Below are 24852 nucleotides of genomic sequence, written 5' to 3' on the forward strand. Positions count from 1 at the left end.
GATTATTTTTTTAATTGAATAAATAATTATCAAAATAATTAAACTGACATATTAGAATAATCAAACTTATAACAAAGTAATAATTAAATTTATTTTTAAAAGTATAATAAAAATTTTATGAGATACTAAATATTTGTTTTCATATACGATGATTTATTAGTGACTAATTTTTTATATATGCATAATATAATTGTAGAATATGTAATTAGAGATTAAATTTTTACATAATGTTAGCATAAAAATTGAAATTCTACACAAATATTAAATTATATATTATCATATTAAAAAAGTAATTTTTTTAAATAAATTATTTAAAAATTTTATTTAAACACATAATATTTAATTGAATTACAGTATTAAAAAGCCTTTTACATTGTCAACTTATTTTCAATATTAAATTCAAATTAAATAATTCATTAAAAACAAATAAAAACGTAACGTGCAGGTTACATCTCTTAATTAATAGACAAAAACAACGCGTTTATTTATTTATTCATAGTTTCATACATAAGGTTCATTCGAGTGTGAAAATAAGATTGAGAAAAAAGATTGCTTCTTAATATATATATATATATATATATATATATATATTTTCCTAAAAAGAAATGTTGATAAGAATTGTGCTACGTAGAAAGTCACTTATTGCTTTGCATTGCATGGTTCAAAACTCCAACTTATTAACCAATATCCACAAATACAACATTATTACAATATTTTATATCAAAATTGGCAAAATAGTATACGTATAAAAAGAAAAAAAAAATTGGTATTAAAAAAAAGGTAGAAACTCAGGTGCAGTCGATTTCACGTGAAGTTGATAAGTATAATAACTGAAAGCCGTTAGATGATTTGACTGATTTGACCAAATTTTCATCTAACGACTCTCGGCTATCAACTTCGCGTGAAGTCGGCTGCATCTGAGTTTTTACCTTAAAAAAAACATTGACATTTATATGTAAAATACAGCGAAATAAAAATGATAGTGTGAACTAAATTATAATTTCTTAAAGATTATTACCATATAAAAATGTGCTATTCTTTAATTTTGCACTCGAAATTTTTGAGGTGCTTTAATTAATAAGGCTCATCGTTTGCTTTATATTTTATGAGTGGAATTACTTTAAAAAATTAAAATAAATGTAAGATTAAATATTTAACTTAGTTTCCAATAAATTTTAGCTTGAATATTTTAGTCTTATGTATAACTGTTAGGTATACATATAAAATTAAACTAAATAAGTTAAATATATGTTAAAATACAAATTACATATTAAAAATGAGTTAAATAATATTTATATTTATATACAAATATATAATGATTATTTTTTTTGTGCACGTAGTATTTTTGTCTTTCATATTTTTTTATTTTCAATAAAATTTTTAATATGCATGTTAGACAAATAAATTTTTAACAAAATTTATTATAAGACAATTAGGTCCTATATATAATATATTATTATAAGATAAAATGATGAACAATAATTTTTAAAGAATAAAAATTTGTTAGAAAATAAAATGTCCAATTTAAATTTTTTTAGGAATCAATTTGGGTTGTTTACAATTAATTTTAATAAAATTATATGACTAAAAAATTGATGAATTAAAAGAATTAATATGAATTTTAAAATTATATTTACAAATTTATTTAAAAATTAGTTATGATAATAAAGCTACATACTCTTAGATATAAAAGTAGTGTAAATATATAATATAATTTTCAGAAACATTGTTTTCTAAGTGACCTTTATCCTTATAATTATAATTTGACAAACAACAGTAAAAACCTTCAAATTAGTACAACGACCTAGGGTGTCCGCGGATCGGATCAGATCGGATATGGTCGAAAATTCGATCCGATCCGCACAATTTTCATCGGATCGGATCGAATATGATATCCACACTTTTTAGTGTCCGATCCGATCCGCACATTTGCGTATCGGATCGGATCGAATATCGGATATATCTGCATAATTAAACCTTCTATTTTTAATAATATTTTTATGTAAAAGAATTCGATAAAAATATTTCTTTCGTACTTTTAAACTTATTTATTCCTAAAATATTTTTAATCAAACTCTCTCTAAATAATAAAAATAAAATAATACAATATAAGAATAATAATTACTAACTAAAACATACAAACAAATAAATATAATACCAATCATATATATATATTTATTTATTTTTTAATTATTATAGTGCGGATCCGCGGATCGGATACGCGGATGTAGAGCAGATATCCGCGATCCGATCAATTTGCAGATCGGATCGTATCCGCAATTTTCGGATCGGATGCGGATATTTACCGCGAATCTGCGGATACGATCCGATCCATGGACACCCCTACAACGATCCAATTATAGATTTTCTTTAAAAAACAGAGAAAAGATAAGAATAAAAGTCTCCCATGACATACATCTTTAAATTATGTATTTATTCGTCGTAATATATTTTACATCTGGAGACATATAGGCAGTGTACTGTTTTTTATAATGCTTTAAGAGCAAGAAAAAAAATTCAGAAAAATTATTTGTTTTCATATGAATTTCCCCCAAGGGCATTGCACATGCAATATTATGGCTTGGCCTACAAATATATTTTGCCATATGCCCATATCCCTGTGAGCTCCTAATAATAGTAAATGTTTCTGTCGGCATCTATATATATAATATGATATTTATTTAGACCATTTAATTAATTCCCTAGCAGCTTATATTTGATGCCTCTAGAAAGCAGGATATAATATGACTAAATAAGTTTAAGTTATTATAAAATTGTTGAGTTATTAGCTATGATACATAAATATTTAGGTAGTGTTTGGTGGAGAGATAGAAATAAAAAAAATTAAGACTGAAAGATAGAGACTAAGAGATAGAGATTGAAATAAATCTCAGTATTCTATTTGGTAAAAAGTGAGAGACAGAAATTGAAACAAGAATGAAATTCTAATTTAATTTGTACAAAGGGTAAAATTGGAATTAATTAATTGAAATGAATGTATTTTAGGTATAAAAATGTTATTAAAGTTTCAGTCTTTATCTCTAAAAATTTTAGTCTCCTGTGTTCCCATTTTTTGGAGGTACTGAAATACTGAAATTTTGGGGACAGAGACAAAAACTTTAGTACCAGTATCTGAACCAACAAACATGATAATGAGTCTCAATCTCCCAGTCTCTGTTTCAATACCTCAAAACAAACACTACCTTACACACGTACGAGATACGACATGACATGATGAAATATACAATCATACAGATTTTAAATTTTTATACGATACAAAAATATGTATATATATAAAATATAAAATATTTTTTATATAAATTATAATGATATTTTGATATATATTTTATTAATATTAAAATATAAATTAATTTTTTAATTATTTTTAATATCTTTATTTAATTATATAATGTATTTAAAATATTTTTTATTTTAATAAATAATAATATATATATACTATTTCAAACATATTTGAAAATACATATTAAGAATAAGTTTGGACACGCTGATATGTGATAGTATTTAGATGTGTCCGAATATATTCAAAATTTTTTTTATTTTTTATTAAGATACAGTTAGACACAAAAAACATACATATTCAATGAGTATCGTATTTAAAATGTATCCGACATACGGATATGACAACTAAACAAAATGTCTATACTTCACAAATTATTATTTATATTTTTTGTTATATTTATTTTCTATTATTTTATTTTGTTCTAATTTTATAAATATATATGGGCTAATTTTTCTTAATTATTTCCAAAAGGTTTTGTATCAAATCCAACAATTTTCTAGATGACTCAAAATCAAAACCATATTTTATCAAATCTTAAATTTTAAATTCTACGTATTACTTTAATAGATAGATGCGATTATAATTTTATTTAAAATGTAAGTCATTATCGAATTTAATAGACATTATTTGACCTTCTTATTGAGTATGATAACGTGTTACTTTTTAATCTTCGGAGTAAAAGATAATAGTAATTATATTTTCCATTTATACATTATGTATTTTTCGTTTAAATCCCGAGTATATTCTTAGTAATTTCATTGTTGTCACTCAATAATCTTAGATACATATATGCGAAATAATCGTATTATGTGTATGTTAAAAATTAATTACTCATATAAAATATATGTTAAAAATAAATTAAATAATATATTATTTGTATATAAATATTAGGGGTGCACAGATCCGGTCCGGTTCGAAGGCCTGGTCCGGTACCAAACACTTTAAAGACTAATTTTGTGTGATTTTATCGGGTTTAGGGTCGGGTACAGGTCTCAAAAATAGACCCGGTCATTATTTCGGGTCGGGTCCGGGCCATAACTCGGGTCACCCGAAGTTGGCCTGGTGGCCCGGTCATCATACACAATTAATATTTTATGTTATTACTTATTAGTGATGGTTCATGACTATTCTTATGTGGAATTTAAGTATTGTAAACCTTAATATTTTGTGTTATTAGTCATTATAAGACTATAAATTAATATTTTATGTTTAGAATGCATAAGACTTTAGACTAAAACATAAGATTGTGTTATTTGTATTGATTTAAATATTTGGTATTATTAGACAATATTAGTATTGATTGTGGTTATGCTTTAGTATTGATTGTGGTTATACTTTAATTTTGAAGAAGGGTTGGTTCTTGTTATATTTTTCTAAGTGAATTTTACCATATTAACTAATGGTTGGAGTCTTGGAAATTTGGATATTTTTACATGCTAGCTTACAAGAAGGTATCAACGTAATGTAATGTTAACGGCCCGGTTTTCACCCGGTATAATTGTGGCCCGAAAATGTATTGGTTTCATCGGGTCTAGGGCCGGGTTCGAGTCTTATAAATAGACCCGGTTTATATTTCGGGACTGGGTCTGGGTCACATCAAACTCGGCTTCACCTGGCCCATGTGCACCCCTAATAAATATACAATAATTAATTTAATAATTAATATTTTATATGCACATGACATTTTTACATACTAAATTGTTTAAAAAAAATACTAATTTCTGTTTATTGACATCATATTTGAAATTATTTATTATAGAAATTAAATTATATATCTAGAAAACCTCAAATTCTTTCTTTTTAAAAGGAAAGTTGGTCTATTTTAATTGGTAGGCTTGAGTATTTACTTAAATTATTTATCTGGAGAGAACTAGATGCATGAATAGGCTCACTTAATCTTCGTATTTCAAGCTTGGAGGCTTTATAGTAAATAAGGGCTCAATTTATATATTGTCAACAAGAAAGGATTTATATAAGTATTTATTGATTCAACAACTTTTGTATTATTTTAAAATTTTTACAAATACAAAATACCAATATTGAATTTATTTGTGCTTGTATCACCACATTTTAGGCTTGGATAAAGTATTTTATACAGTTGTATAATCACATATATTTTTTTAAATAATTATTCACGTAATTAATATAAAAATGTGTTATTTTTACTAATATAACATTATATAATTAAATACATATATAAAACTACTTTATACTGATAGTGTATTAAAATTAAATTCTTATAAATAAGCATTTAATTTATATATATTGACAAAAAATTATATACATTTTTAGTACAAAAAACATAACAAATTTAATTAATTACTACATCAAGAACAATATATATTAATTAAAAAATTCATAATTTTAAAAGTTTCCAAATATGAAACTTTAATTGAAATTTAATATAAAACTCTTTAAATGATCATATATATAGAAATTAAAGTTGACAGATAAATAAGGAAAGGAAAAAACTACCATATATATACATACAAAAGAAATCATCATCAGTTATCAAGCATTTGCTGACTAGTATATGAGAAGATATTGCATGTATTCATGAACCTACGTCAGCAATATAATCTTCATCAGTAAAGTTAATTAATTAATTAATTAATTAATTAATTAAAACTCTTAATAAGTTTTTTAACTAATTGATTCACATGACAAGGTATAATTTGTAACAAATTTTGGTAATTTCATAGTAACACACTAACACGGAAATATATAATAAGGGCAATATCTCGTGACGAGATAAAGGAAAGTATTCAAAGCGCAATTTGGACGAGTTGACAATAAAAAAAAAAAGAAGTAATAATGTGTATATTATATTATATTATATTTTATGATGGGAAATAGTAATTTATTCAACAATAACTACATTAGGATTTCAATAAATTATTTTATTCAGATAGACAATTTTTTAAGATTAAATAAATCATTTACCTAATTATCTATCCTATTTGAAATTCTCACTAAGGTAAATTTCTAGTTATATAAAATGTAAAATTGTTTAATGGTAATAATTACTCAAATAACTAATTTGAAAAGAAATATTTATGGTCAAAGGATAAGAATTCAAACTTAAGGAAAAGAAAGGTTTGATTAACAAGTTCTTTTAAAAATGGCTGCCATGTTAATAAGTAATAGAATTTTTTTAATTTTAGTTTAATAAATATTAGTAATGGTTTTAATTATCATATATTCTAATGACATATTTTAGAATTACTATTAGTAAAATTTTAAACATTTTATTTCAATAAAAATTTAATTTTGATTCATTAATAGTGTTAAGAGTTTTACATAATTATCAAATTATATTCATGAACTTATATACTTTTTTAAATAATTATGAATTTAGAAAATTTTTTAAATAATAAATTTGAAAATTAATTAATTTTTTGATGTGATAATACATGATAAATGTCTTTGTAAAATTTTTGTACACTAGTAATATATGAAAATTAAATTTGTAATAAGTACATAATAAACTCATTAAGATTAAATTTTGCATATTTACTATAAAAATATTTTCAATTAGTAATTTTTAACATGTATGTTTAGGATATATATTAACTAAATCTATTAGTAAACTAACTTAGGTCGGTTGAACAATCAACTCCCTCGTCTATTTAAATAAGTTGAGAGCTTGAATCTTTTAATCCGTATCAAGTTAATTAGGTCTTTAAATAGAATTTCAATTTACAACAAATTAATTCTTAGTGTGAGAACGACGATATGTGAAAAAAAAAATCTAAATCTAAACCTAAACCTATTAACTTTTAGAGAAACAAAAAAGTAACTAAATATTAATACTTGTTTGGGTACTATTAAGTTGATAAAAAAATATCTTTAACGTGTTTGGTAAATTTTTAATAGTAAAAATAAAAGTACTAAAAAAATAAAAAGATTTTTTTTGAAGTTAAAATTTATATTTTTTAAAATATTTTTTAAAAAATATTTTTTACAAAATAAATAAACAAAAAATATTTTTATATTATTATATCCAAACATAATTGATAAATAAAATGATTTTTTTACATAATATATCCAAACATAAAATTATTTTTATTTTTTTATTAATTTTTTTAAAAAAATAACTCAAAAAAATATTTTTTTTTTTTACAAGTTCAATCAAACAAACCCGAAACAAGATAAATTTAAGCAATTTTTATTATATCTTTTGTAGTCTCTTGAATATTATTGTACCTTTTATTTATTGGTGACTAAACGTACTAGTAATTATTAGTGGTAATTGGTAATTACTCTTAAATTTATTACAGTTTAGGGTGTGTGAGAAACACGCTCAGTGAGTTTGGCGATTGGGAATGGGAAGGGTGATGAGTGAGGGGGCGCTGCCCGTTCATAGGACGACAATCCCATTTCCCAATAAAAACACAACTACTTTCTCCCTTCCAACACCGTCACCGTTACCGTTTCATCCTCTCTTCTCTCTTGTCCCCTCCCGTCAATCTTGACGCCGTCACTCCCTTCATTCCAGCCGCCCGCTCTCACTCATGGACTCGTCTGTTACAACCGGATATACCCAGTCACAAATCCCCTTCCCCACCGGCACCTGCCAGTTGTGACCCTGATTGGGTTAAGAAATTGACCGCGGTTGAAATTATTGCACGCTGTTTTGACCACTCTCTCTGGTTAAAGTTAAACTCCCAAAAGCACCAACACCACCCAACACCAAGCACCTCTCTCTCTCTCTCTCTCTCTCTCTCTCTCTCTCTTCTTGCTCCTCTCTTCCTTCTGCTTATTCAGCTTTTTTTATCCTCTTTGCTTCAACAATTAACCTTAGAAGGAAAAATACAGACACCAAAGGTTGAATTTTGTTGCTTCTCTTTAGAAGACGAAGAAGAAGAAGAAGAATCTGTGTGGTGTTTTTTGTTGAATTTGAGAGTTATTACTTTCAGTGAAAGGGAGATTTTTTTATTATTTTTAATTTTTATTTTGGGGAATGCGAAGTTTGTGGAAATAGTGAGTTTTGGATGAGAGATCTGTGTTTGTCGGAGAAATGGCATCATCGGAGGCAGCAACAACCATCAAGGTTAATGGTAATTCTCACAACAATAACAACAACAACAACATCATCAACAACAACTCTTCGGAGCTGAACAACAATGTTCATTCTTCATCTTCTTCCTCCACCTCACCCAAAGGTAAACCAAAAAAATAAAAAAATACAACTTCACCTCTTTCACTTTCTGTTCTGTCTTTTCTTCTCTCTCTCTTCTCTTGATTTTTTTTTTGAATTTTTTGATTTTTGATTTTTGTGTGTGAGTGTTGTTGGTAACTGTTGTTGTTGTTGTGACAGACGCGGAAGCTGCACTTTACAGGGAGCTATGGCATGCGTGTGCAGGTCCTCTTGTTACAGTTCCAAGAGAAGGAGAAAGAGTTTTCTATTTCCCTCAGGGACACATAGAACAGGTAAATCACAAAAAATAAAAAATCAAATTCATAATTTTATTTCCATCTATGCTTTACTATGTTTGGTTTTGAAAAAATCCCAAAAAAAATGTTACAAAATTTCCTAGTGGAGCTCGAGCTCAGATTTGGTCAAAATTTGCAACTGCTTCACTTAAGTTTTCTTCAATTTCAGCTAGATGGCTTCAATTTCTTTTTTTTTTCCAAGAAATAAAAGAAAAATTGTTTTTGGGTTTTGGGATTTCTTTGAAGTTTGTGTTTTTGGGGTTTTGTTAACTTATGAGGGGTGTGTGTTTGTTTTTGGTGGCACATGAAATTAGGTGGAGGCGTCAACAAATCAGGTGGCTGACCAACACATGCCTGTGTACGATCTTCCTTCCAAGATCCTTTGTCGGGTCATCAACGTGCAGCTCAAGGTAGTGTTCCTTGATCCATGTTATGCTATGCTAATTTTTTGGTCCTTGGAAAGAAAAATAAATAAAGAATTCATGTGCTTTTTGAACCAACCAATCCTCTCTGGTGTTGTAAGCTTATGAAGAATGTCATGTTATGTTTGTTTCAGGCGGAGCCCGACACGGATGAGGTGTTTGCCCAGATTACCTTGCTTCCGGAACAAAATGTATGTTTTCTCAGCTTTGTTGTTTAGTTTTGGAAAATTATGGAATATGGCCCTTGTGATTTGCTTGTTTTGGTTTTGGTTTTGGTTTTGAATGTTGTGTTGTGATGGCAGCAAGATGAGAATGCGGTCGAGAAAGAGCCTCCACTGCCACCACCACCGCGCTTCCATGTACATTCGTTCTGTAAGACGCTGACCGCATCTGATACAAGCACCCATGGTGGGTTTTCCGTTCTGAGGCGACATGCTGACGAGTGCCTTCCTCCCCTGGTTTGTTTTTTCTTGTTCTTTGTTGTTCTTGTGCTTAGATTCTGTTGTTTGTTGTGGCTGCTGATGGAGGGATTGCTCATCTTTTGGATAGGATATGTCAAAGCAGCCGCCTACCCAGGAATTGGTGGCGAAGGATTTGCATGCGAATGAATGGCGATTTAGGCACATATTCCGAGGTATTCTGATGATAATTTTATTTCAAGTTTTATAGTCTTATTCACATATCGTGTGTTATGTCCTTTTCCTGTCTTGTGCTTGGATTGTGACTAACAACTTCATGGAATTGCAGGTCAACCTCGGAGGCACTTGCTTCAAAGTGGCTGGAGTGTTTTTGTTAGCTCCAAGAGGCTAGTTGCTGGGGATGCCTTCATATTCTTAAGGTTTGTTCTTATGTTAATTGGCTTTTTAGACTGCACTTGTTCGCTGGCTTTTTGTGTTTTCCATTTGGGGGTGGTACTAATTTAAGAACTTCCAGAGGTGAGAATGGGGAGCTTCGTGTGGGCGTACGGAGAGCGATGAGACAGCAGGGGAATGTCCCATCCTCGGTTATTTCTAGCCACAGTATGCATCTTGGGGTTCTTGCAACTGCTTGGCATGCCATCTTGACAGGAACCATATTCACTGTTTATTATAAACCGAGGTTTGCGACTTCAAATTATGTCTATTCATGAGTGTAATCTTTGTATTTTCATTTCCCAGAGCAGGGTCAACTGAAGTTCGATTGGTACTTTTTTGCAGGACTAGTCCTGCTGAGTTCATTGTTCCATACGACCAATATATGGAATCTCTAAAGAATAATTACACCATAGGAATGCGGTTTAAAATGAGGTTTGAAGGTGAAGAGGCTCCGGAACAGAGGTATGAATTCCTGGATAACTGAGGAGTATGTTTGGTTGATTAAGATACAATTTGAATGGGCAAAGATTCCTTACATGTCTTGTTATATAATTGTAGGTTTACTGGTACCATTGTTGGAATAGAAGATGCTGACTCAAAAAGGTGGCCTGAATCAAAATGGAGATGCCTCAAGGTGTGCATCTCTAGTATTATATTATATGCATGATTGTTAAAATTAATTGAAGCATGCTTTAACGAAGTTGCTATGTTATGTTCAGGTGAGATGGGATGAAACATCTAACATTCCCCGTCCAGAGAGGGTTTCCCCTTGGAAAATAGAGCCTGCTCTTGCTCCTCCAGCTCTGAACCCTCTTTCAATGCCCAGGGCTAAAAGGCCTCGATCTAATGTACCTAATGTACCAATTCAATCATCCCAAGATTCTTCTGTTCTAACTCGAGAAGGTATGGCTATCTCGCTTTGAATATTTGATGTTCTAAAGAATTTCTCTTTTCATAAGCATGTGTTTATCTGAATCCCTTGTGTTTTTGGGTGAATTACAGCATCGTCTAAAGTAAGCGCAGACCCTTCACCAGCAAATGGATTCCCAAGGGTCTTGCAAGGTCAAGAATTCTCGACCTTGCGTGGCAATTTCGCAGAAAGTAACGAGTCCGACACAGCTGAGAAATCTGTTGTTTGGCCACCTGTAGATGATGAGAAAGTTGATGTTGTTTCAATGTCACGGAGGTACGGTTCAGAGAACTGGATGTCAATGGGAAGGCCTGACACGTCCTATTCAGATCTTCTTTCAGGCTTTGGGGCCAGCGGAGATCCTTCCCATCCATCCTTGGGAGATCAAATGGGTGGACCTGTAGCCTATTCTGCCAGAAAGCATGTGTTAGATCACGAAGGCAAACTTAATGTGCATCATCCTTGGCCAGCGATGTCCTCAGGTTTTTCACTAAACCTCTTGGAGCCTAGTACAAAAGAATCTCCACGTGGCAGCGAAACACCTTACCAAGCTCGAGGGAATTTGAGGTACGGCCCATTCAGTGAATATCCGGTCATTCATATTAACAAAGTTGAGCATCCACATGGAAAGTTGATGCTGCCACCACCCCCAACTCAATACGAGAGTCCTTGTTCAAGAGACCTTATGTCCAAACCAATGTCAGCGAAAACATATGAGACGGCGAAACCAAAAGAAGGTGACTGTAAGCTATTTGGCATCTCACTTATCAGTAGCCCTACTGCTGCACCGGAGCCTTCTGTATCACATGGAAGTGGAACGACTGAGCCAGCTGGTCAAGCACATCTCAAATCACACCACCAACGCACTTCTGAAAATGATCAGAAAACAGAACAATCAAAGGGCTTGAAATCGGCAGATGGTCAAGTTATTGTTGATGACCATGACAAGCCATCAAAAACTTCCCAGGTGCATCTTAAAGATGGTCAGGCCAAACCACCAAGCAGCTCAGCTAGGAGTTGCACTAAGGTAAGTAACTTCCCCGTCAAGGTAACAATTGGTTAAAGGCTAGAAATTTGTATAGGAAAAATAGTTGAAAATGTTTATTTCAGGTCCACAAGAAGGGGATTGCGCTTGGTAGGTCTGTGGATCTGACAAAGTACAGCAACTATGATGAATTGGTTGCTGAATTGGATCAGCTGTTTGAATTTGGAGGTGAATTAATGTCAACAAGAAAGGATTGGCTTATTGTCTACACTGATAATGAGGGTGACATGATGCTCGTTGGGGACGATCCATGGCAGTAAGTATCTATCTAAGCGATTATATTTGTAATCGGCCCTATATTAGATTATTATATTAACATATATATTCTTTTTTGAAAAAAATACCAGGGAGTTCTGTGCCATGGTTCGCAAAATTTATATCTACCCGAAAGAGGAGATTCAAAAGATGAGCCCAGGTACCTTAAGTTCAAGAAATGAAGAGAATCATTCAGCTAGTGAAGGAACCGAGGCAAAAGAAGTCAAAAGTCAGCTGCACCAGAAGTTAAATTCAGAAAGTGTGGCTACGGTCCACGATAATTAGTAGCTTGATTACTTATAACTTCCAGGTAACTTTGCCATACCTACGATTGATCTTGGGACTCGATTCAACAATGTTAGCTGTTATGAGAAAAATGCTTGTCATGAGCATGCAAAACCACCACTCATTCTTGATTTATGACCTATAAACATTATAAATGACCACCAGAATTTCACAATGTTTTAAGAGTTACTGTTCTAGTATCTTATGGCGTAACATCTTGTGATTCGCAGATTCAGGGCTGGAAAATACGGGACCGTAAAATTCTGCTTTTCGGTTGGAGAATATGGCCTGAAGAACTGTTAATTAACTGTTGTTTGCTTTTGAAGTGACTTTGTGGAAATCAGAATATGGATGGCATTTGAACTGAGTATCCATCCAATTTTGGACATAATCCTGGAAGTTAGTAGAGAGTATATGCATCATGCAAATTATACACTCCCTAGTAGTACTAGTATTGTAATCATTGTGTTTTAGAGCAAAGGTATGATATGGGGTGATATCATAAAAACCTTGCATTTTTTTATCAACAACAATCCTCTACCATTTTAGCAGTAGTATTAGTAGTAGTAGTTGTACATAGTTTGTTTTTCACTCCTTCCCTCTGAACAGTGAACACCTCCAACCCCATTAATGTAATGAAGTTCATTAATACAAGGGAGGGAGCCTTATGTCTTATGGTTGGAAAACTAAGTTTATCTGATGATTTTTAATTTGGTTGTCTCATAATTAAAATCCTAGTTTGGGAGATGGAAAGCTATTGTGGATATCCATCATCCAATTTGCATATTTTGCAAGATGTATAATGAAATTTTGCTCAGCTTCAAAACATTTGTATCTTGGTCTATATTATGAGTTTAGGTAGGAAGGGTCATTATCTTGAACATAAAGGGTGTGTGGATAAATCTGAAATCGCTTTCTAGTGTTTTGATTTGAAAATAATAATAATATCTTAGTGATGAAATGTACTTGTTGTTAATCCTTATGATGACACTTAATAGCTGTGTGGTCCTTGCATAGTTAGCTGGATATTTTGAGAGGTGATTACGTGTTAAAGCCTCTTTCTGGAAAGCACAATGGTTAAAGGGTCAAATTGCTGATTTTCTTCAAAAGTGAAAACTACTATGAAGGTGTATAGTGTGTACTGTAATGGCACGTTACTAATGGACCTCATTGTTTTTCAGTGGTCGGTGCTTTAGAAACCTTAGCCCCAAGGAATTACATCATTTTCATGTTTCTTGTATAAGAAGAGACTCCACTTGGGAGTGTGATAGTGCAAGTAACCTTTAGTTTCGCCAATTTTTCTGCAATAAAATGGCACTATTTTCTTGTTACCTTTGGGCTTGAAAAGGGAAGATATACTTGCTCCATTTGATTCCAAATAAATTCCAAATTTCTAATCAACTTGCATTGTTCAAGTAATTAGTTCATTTTTTCACCTAAGCAAGTGTTAAAAGTTTAAATATTGTATTGTGTATACAACAATTTATTAGTCAGGCAATTGATTATGTGTGTAATTTTTTTTTTTTTAATTGTAGGAAAAAATGGGACAATTTAAAAAGTTTTAGTGTGTCATAATTGTATATTTAAAAAGTTTTAATCGGTATTTTGCACATAATTTAAAATCTTAGGAAGTATAGTATACTATACATGTTTTTGGATCATTTACACATTTTGAGAAGTTTAGGGTTGTTTTGCATGTTTTTGGAGTATGGGTTAAAGTGATAGTGTAAAGCTCAAAAGTAAAATGCAATTAACCGTTTATGAAAATTTACTTGGTTTAAAATTTCTATTTAGAAATTTTGCACAATCTCTTATGTTCATTTAAAATTAAGAAAATTTCAATCCTTTTTGTAATCTATTTGAACAACTAACTAAAACGAACAATATTATGTATATATAAAAAATCAACCATAATATATTTGTATGTATATATATACAAGTGTTTCAAAATATATATTTCATATTTCGACATGTATCCTATTCGAGTTATTAATTCAGTAGTTGATTTTAATGTATATATAGCATGATTGAACTAAAGTTATGTATTAATATGGCCGAGAGCGAGCCATAAATTTGTGAAATGTATTAACTATGGGGCAAGAATAAGGAGAAAAAGTCACTAAAACTTTTGTCCGTCTGGGAAGCTTATAAAAAGTGATTAATGGGGTTAGACACTGAGTTCCACTTGGAAACCTATTTTCAGAAGTGGCCATGGACTTAGAACTTGTAAAATGATCTACCTAGGGTTGAAGAGGATCATGGAAAATGTGGCCAACATTGTAAATGCAATTAAAGAGGTACATTTTCATGTGAAAAGAAAATTTCTTCCAAATCAACCTTACTTAAAATTGAAATCACTAAAGCTAGTAGTATCATACTTCATACAACTTGAATTATGGGGATTAAGTAAAGCGGAAATAAAAAAAAAAAAAAAAAAACTAAATTTTTTAATCTCGATGAAATTATCAATATTTGAGTATTACTATTAGAAATTCGACCAACTCGACCCGACTACAAACTAGTTAAATGAGAATATTTTTGGACCGAAAGAGAGTTAGATGATGGCAGGGTACCCAGCTGTATCCAAGAGCACTGCCTTGATTTGCTCTGGATGCACATCTTGACCTTCTTTGCATTGCTGGAAGAGAGGAACAAATGTATGCTTAGGGTTTACATTTAGAAAATTAAAGAAAAAACTACTTAATGACCAACACAAAAAAAAAAAAAACTAATTAAATGAAAAATATTTTAGCATCTACAAATGTTTTAGCATTTCATTCCTCTATGACTCTATCTACTATTATTAGATAAAATATGAAATTTATCTTATGCGAATTTTATATCCTATAAAGTAGAAAAATATGTATTTTTTTACCAGAATAACTTTAATGCAGTGCTTTTTTGAATTTTAAATTTGACATGTATAGAAAATGAACTGTTTTCAAAAATTTCACTTTGTACTGAAAAAATGATTGATGAAATGAGATGGTTTCAATATAGAAAGATGGTATTATTTTGGTGAAAAATTAATTAAATTTTATTATTTTGTATAACTATTTTTGTTTAGTTTTTTTTTAATCAAAATCAAATATTAAAATGACAAATCTTATATTTAATCTCAAATAATTATTTATGATATCTAATTTTGTAAATACTAATGCGTCATTTTATGAAATTTAAAATAAAATTAAACTAAATCAAATATTGAAGATGCTCTTAATATACACACTAACTAGATTAGTAGATTGTACAAAAAGTTGACTTGTGATTAATAGCATGAGAATGCAACAGGCACAATAATTTGATATTAATTTCAATATAAGTGGTTGTGGTAATAATCTAATAAAGTTGAAAATATATTTAAGGATAAAGTATATTTTTTGTCTTTTAAATTTGGCAAAAGTTTTAAAAATATTTCTAAGTTTTATTTTGTTTCAATTTTGTCCAAAAGTTTTTTATTTACATCAAATATATTTTTGGCGGCTAATTTTTCAAAAAATTAGGAGTAATTCGACAATAATTTCATAAGAACAACCTTTAAAATAAGTAAATTAAGCATAATTTTCATGCATTATCGTTGAATTGATCTTAAATTTTTAAAAAATTTATGTATGTCAAAGGTATATTTAGTACAAATCGAACATTTTTTTAACAAAATTGAAATAAAATAAAACTTAGGAATATTTTTAAAACTTTTGCCAAACTTTAAAAACAAAAAATATACTTTATCCTATATAAAATATTAGTAAAGTACCTCAGCTCTGAAAATATCCAAAGCAAAACCATTGAAACAGCTGATAACAGCTTGCTGAATGTCTAAGCCAAGTGTGTCCAATGCCCTCATTGTTGACAGCAGAAGCCCTGCTTTCCGACCACAAAACATGTGAATGTTCACTGCCCTTCCTTCTCTCAACCTCACCTCAACCTACACATACATATTTAATTAATTAATTAATTGATTGCATTATCACATTATGCATGTTAACAAAAATTCCATACTAAATAATATTTTTGTTGCTCACAGTATACTCCAACTCGATAGAATAAAGATTAATCTGTTGTGTATCTGAATTTTATTTAAAAGTTTATCATTGGTCGATGAATTGGTGCATAGTGCATACACAAAGCGGAATTCGAACCTACAATATTTATTTAAGCAAACAAGTGAACTGACCACTCGACTAACCCAAGTTCATACTAAATAATTAATCCTACTAATATAATGGATAATATTTGCACAGCCATTTTGAATATTTTATTGTTTATATTGGACTCACATAGTTGATTATTATTACTAATACAAATGGTTAGTAACTATATGATGTAAAGTAAAAGGTTTATTTCTTCAAAAACATTAACAATATTTTAATAGTGAGGAAAAATTGTTTCTATAACTCATTTTGTATATTTATTAGGAAATTTATTATTTTATTGCTATTGATAAACTATGATTATCTAATATTTCTATTAAATGATAATGGGATAATAACTACTTGGTTGGTTTTTATTTTTATTTTTATTTTTAGAATTTTATGAACTAAAAGTTAAAAATATTGAAACAACAAAATAAAAATAGAAATCAACCAAACCTTAAATTTTTCACCAACTTGAATACACGTACAATAATGAATTGTTCTATACCTACTCAAATAAATATAGATAGGATGGTCAATATATATATATATATATATATATAGGTAAATATACCTTTTTGTCTTTGAAATTTTCAAAACATTATTCTATAATCCATAATCTCATATTTCTTTTTATAATAATTTCTTGTATCGTGAGTCTCAATAAAGACACTACGTTTTAAAGATATCTTTAATATCATTTTTACTTAGAAAAAATTATTGAATATATTTTTTTAATATTTATATATAATTTTAATTTTATTCTTAATGTTTGATTTTAATCTTACTCGTAACATTTCAATTAATAATTTTATTATACTTCTAAATATTAATAATATATGATAGGGCAATCTTACATATCGATTTTAGTGACACGCATCTTAAAAATGGTCATGCATTAGTATTATGTTAGTCGTATAAGATTACAATGTTAGCATGTTAGTGAATAATGTTAACTTTTAATAAACTGACCAGCTATAACTCAAATACCATAATCTTTTCATTTTTATTTAAAAGTTTTGGATTCGAATTTCACTTTTAATTTACAGAAAAAAATGTTAACTTTTAATAATATAATTTAAACATATTTAAAATATTGTAAAATTGAAATAAATTAAACATTTAGAATAAAACAAATATATATATATATATATATTAGCATATATAGATAAGTAGAGAAAAGAAGAAAATGCAAGACATTGGAGAAAGAAATTAAAGGAGGTTACCCTAGGAGGTTGAGCATTGGGACTAGGAAGTGAAGTGGGGCAAATCTCTTCTTTAATGCGGGTTGGGAGTGATGGTGGAGTTGGTGTCAATGGATAAAAGCTTGATGAGGCTACTACTGTTGGTACTGCTGTGATGAGTGAACTACTTCCAGAATTAGTAGTAGTTGTTGTTGTTGATGGTGATGATTCCAATTCATTATGAAGCTCATTGATTCTCTGCAGCAGTTCCCTCAGATATTCAATTGCATCTCCTAATATTGAAGCCCTGTCCATCTATATATACACTTTTCTCATTTATTAATCAAATAAACCCTTCAAACAATAATGTTATATAGTTATATATATTAGCTAAGTTCTAAGTATGTTCCCTTCAAATAATTATTGTCCTTAAATTGGACAATAGAGATCAAGTTTTTAAACCAATTTATTAATTAAGATCATGTTAATTTTTTTATTTTACATGATATTTTGTAACTCGACAAATCAAAGATTAATCTATTACGAAAAATATATTCTATTTAAGGTTAAGTTAGTTGACGGTCTTCCGAGATATTAGAAAAATAAATATGTTAATTAAATTATTAAAAAAATAAGTTAATAAAAAGAAATAAAATATTTTGATTTCACTAAGAAATTAACCTTTTTTTTTTTACAATAATCAACAAAATAAAGAATTAATAAAAACTAAAAAATATCTACTAATGATCAAATTTTTCCCAATTTTTGCTTTTTGTTTTAAAAGTTTAAATTCTTAACACGTTCCATCACTATTATTCTTGTAAGAACCTCTTCTAATTGAATTTTGTATAAATATTTTTTTATTCGAGAACCAAAGAAGAATCGAATTTTACCTTTTCATCGTTCTATATCAAAAAATTATTCATCTAACAAATTTAAATCAAATATTATTATTATATCTCTAACACAAATGTTACCAAATATTTAATTTGAATTAAAAACTTTGATTAAAAAAATTAAATTTATGATAAAAACTTAAATAAATTTAATTTTAATTTTATGTAAGATTGATTTTTAATAATTTGACAAATTTGTCATTTAAAAAGCTATCAACTTTACATAAAGTTAATTGTACTAAATTTTTACTTTAAATTTAGGTGAAAATTCAGGTGAAATCGAGTTCACCTAAAATTGATATTTGAGAGTCGTTAGATAAAAATTTAGTCAAATCAGTCAAATTATCTAATAACTCCCAGGTCCTATCAACTTCATCGACTGCACCTGAGTTTTTACAGTAAATTTATTTATTGTGAAACATTAAAGATTTGGAAGAGAAGAAAGAGTCTTACTTTGCTAATCTTTGGAACAACGGACCTGAGCATGTAGAGCCTATCATTGAGCTTCTTCCGGCGACGGCGCTCCGCCATCAAGTTCTTGGCCGGCATCCCTTTCTTATTCTTGGCACCACCTCCTTTCTGATTATTCTTCTTGTTATTGGTTTCAATCAAGTCATCGCCGGAATCATAGTTGAATGCCGATGACCCATCAAAGCTTCCATTATCTTCCATCTCCATCATCACCTTTCTCTTCATACTATTATTATTGTTATCACCTTCTCCAAGAACACCACCTTGTTGTTGTTGTTGTGATGAGGAGTTGTTTTTTCTGAGTGCTGCTCTCTTCTGAAACAGAGTTGGTTGTGCTCCAGATGAAGGTAGAGAATCATCAAGCGGCCTCAGAATCTTGGATCTGTTGAAGAACAGTGGTGGTGGTGGTGGTGGTGGTGGTGGTGCGGGCTTTCCAGAAGAAGAACAAGAACCTAGTTCCTCCAAGTTGTGATGATGAAAACCTCCAAAATCAGTAGTGGCGGTTATGGAAGCTTGATGAGGGTCAAGGAAGGAAGCCATAGTAGGCATGTCAAATGGGTTTGGTGGAGGAGGAGGGAGAAAGCATTGAAGGTGTGATGATGAAGAAGAAGAAGAAGAAGAAGATGATGGGTGATGATGAAGGAGTAAGAGGTTGTTGTTGTTGGTGGTGTCTGGTTCAGGGAAGAAGTTAGACATGTCTCTCATCATCGTCATCATCGTCATGATGTCATTGACATCATCAACCTCCATGAAAGGCAAGTTATTGTTGAAAGAACATAAGGAAGTGAAATCATGGTCGTTGTGGGTTTGTTGTTGGTGTTCTCTCTCAGCTTCCATTGATGCCCAAGACGACGACATCATCGTCCTTTGTCACAAAACAAAGAAAGGAAGGAAATGGTTATTAAATTGTGAGAGAGAAGCAAGTAATTAAGAAGAGTTAAAATTAAGGATGAGTTGCACAAGGAGAAGGGAATGCATTGCCTTAGCTTTTTTCCTTCTTTTCTCCCTTTCTTTCTCCTTTTAGAGTTTTTTATTTTTAATATTGGGCCTAATTTGGTGTAATTTACCGAAATGCCCAAAAAACTGTGTTTGATGCCGTTGTGGAGATCACTAATTACTATAAAAAAACATCATCGCCGTTTTCTCATCCACGTCACTTTTTTCTTCAACAAAACGTCGCCGACGTTTTGTGTGCATGGTTAACACGTAGATGAAAAGCTCTCCCTCGTCCTAGCATGAAATTTTTTTTTCCTTAGTAACCCCTTCTTTTTCCCATTTCTTTGTCTTCTCTTCTCAGTTCCACTACAAAACGGCTTTCTTTCACCATTATCATTTCAAAAATGCTAGGAAACCAAGATGGTTTCAGCCAAAAACCTGCCAACTCTTATTGGGCTGAAAACATGAAGCCCAATCCACTTCAACAACATCCCAAATTAACCTAGGTAAACATAATTAACCTAACTGAACCCTCTCTTCTCCTTTCACCGTTTCACCGTATCAGACCTCCAAAACCATCCACGGCAGTGCCACACCACCAGGCTCATCGCGTGGCGTTCTCCTCCGCCCTCGACGGCCGCTGCCCCTTGGTCCACATCGTGCGGGCAACATCAATCCTCCATAGCTTGCTTCAGAACGCTGCAAAGCTTCTCTCCCGTGGACTTGGTCACTGGCGCGTCAGTCGGAGTCACGCCCATCTCCGCCGCAACGACATCGTGCCACCCAGTTGCGAGGAACAAGACGGTTCTGCTTGTCGCCAAGAGTGCGCCGCTGCTGCTGCATGTTGGTGTTGGCGGCGCCATTGAAGCATCTTTGTCCTGCTACCACGAACGCAACAGAACGCCCCCTGCCCTAGCCTCAAAACATCCCTGACGAGAACTAATTGGTGAGTGTTTAGTATTTGGAGTTGATTGATATCTATTTTTAAATACCACGGTTTACAAGTTGTGGGATGTTGCTTTTGATTTGGTCATAAATATGGCTTTGTTAGATGTTGCTGTTGATTGCATCAGACGATTTTGTTAGATGTTTTGGTTATGGTATTTCATTTTTCTAGATGATTCTTTTCTACTATATTTGGGGATTAGTAATGAGATCATGAGTTTTGAATGAGATTCAAATTGTGGTATTTCATATCCCAAAACATGAACTTGAGCTATGCTTGGGTACCACTAAACTCATCCCCTGTTGGCTATGATTAGCAATATAAACTTGAGATGTTTGTGTGTGTAGCTATTCTGTGATCCTAGCTTGCTTGTTTAATTAATATTTTTTTTCTGTTCTAAATATGATAAATATGTCCAATTAACTCTTAGGCAATTGTTTAGGGAATATTGTAATTGATTATATTGTGCGCATATGAATGTTTGTTGATTTCAGTAGTCGAGGGAAAGTGGTGATTTACATAACATGACTAGTATTTTAATTCATTTGAACATTCACTTAGGTAAGAATTTATATTAGATTTGCATTCTTTAGGTAGAGACTATTGAATGTATACAGTAAGTGATTGGAGGAATCAAAAGCTTCTCTCCACTCAGATATTGAGCGTTTTATAAATGAGAAGATTATATATGCTTACAAGGTGATAGTTAAGCATGCGGTCACAAAAATAAGAGATTGTGATGTTCTTCTTACTTATGGATTTTGCCATTGGTTGTTGAAATGATATTGTTACATGCATATAAATTAGAAAAATATACACAGGTTATAGAAAAAAATTTGCTTCAGAGGTTGGTGGAGAAAGGTCTTAACTGTACATACACTTTTTTTTTAATTATTAAACATTGGATGATTTTTTCATTCATGCAACATGTCTCTGGCACTCAAAAAAATTTATACTTTTGGACTTTTATTTGAATAACTGATTTCTGTTTGCATTTTTTTTATGCGGTTTTGGGAGTTAGGTAACAAAAAGGATTAGAGTTGGTTTAATTTTGTTTGCTTATCTATACTAAGGTTAAGAAAGTGTGATTGTAGTCGATGTGACTTACTCTTGCTAAATTTTTGGATGTTGTTAAATTGCTGTAACTAGAGATTAGATGTTACTGAAATTAGGGACCGAAAGATGATGTTATTAGGAGTTGGATTTCACTGAATTGCATGTGGTTTGGAATTTTTGAAAAAGAGGAAGTTAGTTATAAGTTAGTTTATTTCTTTTTTTTTTCAACTTTAAATTTGGTCTGAATGTGATTATTTAAAATTGCAGTATCAAAACGTGATTTTTTTTGGACAGATTTGATGGAGATTTAACTACATCTATTGGTATCTATGATTTAATTATCTTGTTGGATAAATGTATGGTTCTTGTATTATAGATTGGAGGCCTTTTTTTATCATGGATTGGATGATTTATTCATTTATGCAACATGCCCATCGCATTCAAAAAGTTTGTACTTTTGGTCCTTTGTTTAAATAGCATGAATTTTGTTTGCGCTTTATATATATATATATACATATATATATTGTGGTTTGGGAGTTAGGTAATAAAAATACCATACTTGGTTTAATTTTGTTTGCTTATCTATGCTAAGCTTCAGAAACTGTGCTTGTAGTCGATGTGATTTACTCTTGCTAAATTGTTGGATGTTGTTGAATTGCTGTAACTAGAAATTAGATGTTTCTGAAATTGGAGAGCGAATGATGCTGTTATTAGGAGTCGGATTTTAAATGTTGCTGTTCTCTTAATAGTGGTATGGCATTTCGATGATGAAACTATGATAAATTTAGTCTAATTTTGGTTGTAATCATGGTCGAATTTAGTCTGTTTTTTCTTCATGTTGAGCATATGCTCTAATTTTGGAAGTGATTCAAAATGAACATCTCGCCATTTGATAGATGTTGCTTTTAATTTGGGTTTTATATGGTAATAATTGATATGGGATTTGTATAGCTTCTAATTTGTATAGCTTCTGATTTGCATACTGTATAGTCGATGTGGTTTACCTTTGCTAAGTTGTTGGATGTTGTTAAATTGTTGTAACTAGAGAATGGATGATTCTGAAATTAGAGAGCGAAAGATGTTGTTATTGGGAGTTAGATTTTGCTGAATTGCATGTGATTGGAGATTGATTGTTGCTGTTCTCTTAACAGTGGTTTAGAATTTGAATGATGAACTTATATTAAATTTAGTCTAATTTTGGTCAAACTTAATTTTGGTCCTTACTCATGGTCCAAGAGTCAATTTATTTGGAACTCTGAAATCGTTTCTACTACCCTTCTTGTAACTTACTACTTGTTAAATCATGTTTCCTATATGCAAATTTATCTGTTTGCTTTCCAACCCTTTATACCCCGGAACCCACACTTGATGCAATCTGTGTAACTTAAGGATCTCTTCAGGCAGTTTTCTCTTCATGTTGAACATCTATTCTAATTTTGCATGTGTTTAAAAATGAACCTCGTGTAATTTGATATATATTGCTTCTAATGTTGGTTTAATATGGTATTAATTGATATGGGTTTCGTATAGCATCATCAACAATGTTTAATTGAGAACTCTTTTGATGTTGCCTCTGATCTTTGTATGCAGTTTCCATTAAAGGATTCGGGGCTGTTTCTTGTGAAACCATAATAGGATTGTTTTGCAGAAAAGCCAACCAACATGGGGAAAAAGGTAAAATGATGTCTACCATTCTCATTTTAACATTCCACATGATCCTATGTGTGACTTACAACTAGTGTTACAATTAACAGAAATTTTTAGAGTCGCGATGCTCGCCTAATTACATACATGACATGATGAGCACGCTATATAAAAAAAACTCCGTTGAGAAGTTTGCAGAGATTGATGAGATCAGATTCGGATTCTTGAGGCTTGTTCCGAATTGGTCGGTAAAGCAAGCCATCATGGTTCACCTGGCCGAGTCGTATCAAGTTAAGCCAAAAACTTTTATACTCGACATTGGCAACATCTGCCTCAATGCCGAGTTAATCAGGAGGATTTTCGGCATTCCGTCTCGAGGTAAGTTCTGGTATCTTAATTACCTAGTGTGGCGTAGGCGTATTGGCGCAGATATCTTTGGTATAGAAATATCACCATGCACTAACACATGAACATGTTGTAGGCGATCCATTCCCATTCCTAGATGACAGTAATCCGTGCCACATGGCCATCAAAAAGAGGTTCCATAGACGGACAATAACTGAACTCCAAAATTTAGTTTACAGCTGTCCAATGGCAACAGAATCAGATAGGATGAAGTTCAGGAGATATTTCCTACTGGTGGTAATGAAAATGTTTATGTGCCCCACCACTCAACAGGTAATTTCACCATGGCACATTTACCCTGTCTTAGATGTTTTTGATCCACGAAGATTCAACTAGCCGTTGCAAACTCTAAAGTGGTTCGACAAGGCAGTCGAGAAGTATAAGCTAAAAGGGAAAAAAATTTGTGAAAGCTGCATGTTCGTCATGCTGGTAGGATGCAATGACTATTAGTAAATTCAGTATGCCATTTTTTTATGTAGAACATAACTTGTAGAAAATTAATTTCCTATGCATTAGTTTCGAGAGTTCAGGCACTAGTACTGTTATTCGTATGAGATATACTGATATGTTGTTGAATTACTTGAATCTTTGTTGACTAATTTTAGATATTTCAGCATATGATTTCAGTTGAATGTTTCATGTCACTAGTTCTGAGTGCCTTGCTATATATCTC

General features: G+C 31.0%; 3 protein-coding genes across 3 annotated transcripts; 2 read left to right on the forward strand and 1 right to left on the reverse strand.

Moving 5' to 3' along the window:
- The first annotated feature begins 7927 nt into the window (after positions 1 to 7927).
- On the forward strand, positions 7928 to 13194 carry LOC107612759 (auxin response factor 2B). Its single transcript, XM_016314484.3, has 15 exons — positions 7928 to 8466; positions 8622 to 8734; positions 9052 to 9147; positions 9294 to 9350; positions 9462 to 9617; positions 9709 to 9793; positions 9907 to 9997; positions 10093 to 10257; positions 10356 to 10475; positions 10572 to 10647; positions 10733 to 10916; positions 11016 to 11950; positions 12034 to 12224; positions 12316 to 12533; positions 12739 to 13194. The coding sequence occupies exons 1-14, from the start codon at positions 8322 to 8324 to the stop codon at positions 12506 to 12508; spliced, it is 2607 nt and encodes an 868-aa protein (XP_016169970.1). The 5' UTR covers positions 7928 to 8321; the 3' UTR covers positions 12509 to 12533; positions 12739 to 13194.
- A 1635-nt stretch (positions 13195 to 14829) lies between these two features.
- On the reverse strand, positions 14830 to 20213 carry LOC107614254 (transcription factor SCREAM2-like). Its single transcript, XM_016316478.3, has 4 exons — positions 19175 to 20213; positions 17868 to 18140; positions 16263 to 16433; positions 14830 to 15146 (listed from the first exon to the last, which is right to left on the reverse strand). Exons 1-4 carry the CDS (start codon positions 20051 to 20053, stop codon positions 15063 to 15065), a joined length of 1407 nt encoding a protein of 468 aa, XP_016171964.1. The 5' UTR covers positions 20054 to 20213; the 3' UTR covers positions 14830 to 15062.
- A 3579-nt stretch (positions 20214 to 23792) lies between these two features.
- LOC110266149 (uncharacterized) lies at positions 23793 to 24515 on the forward strand. Its single transcript, XM_088496129.1, has 3 exons — positions 23793 to 23804; positions 23885 to 24152; positions 24256 to 24515. Exons 1-3 carry the CDS (start codon positions 23793 to 23795, stop codon positions 24513 to 24515), a joined length of 540 nt encoding a protein of 179 aa, XP_088352255.1.
- The last annotated feature ends 337 nt before the right edge of the window (positions 24516 to 24852 follow it).

Source organism: Arachis ipaensis, chromosome B8 (assembly GCF_059453495.1).
Source record: "Arachis ipaensis isolate K30076 ecotype BB chromosome B8, ASM5945349v1, whole genome shotgun sequence".
NCBI lineage: Eukaryota > Viridiplantae > Streptophyta > Magnoliopsida > Fabales > Fabaceae > Arachis > Arachis ipaensis.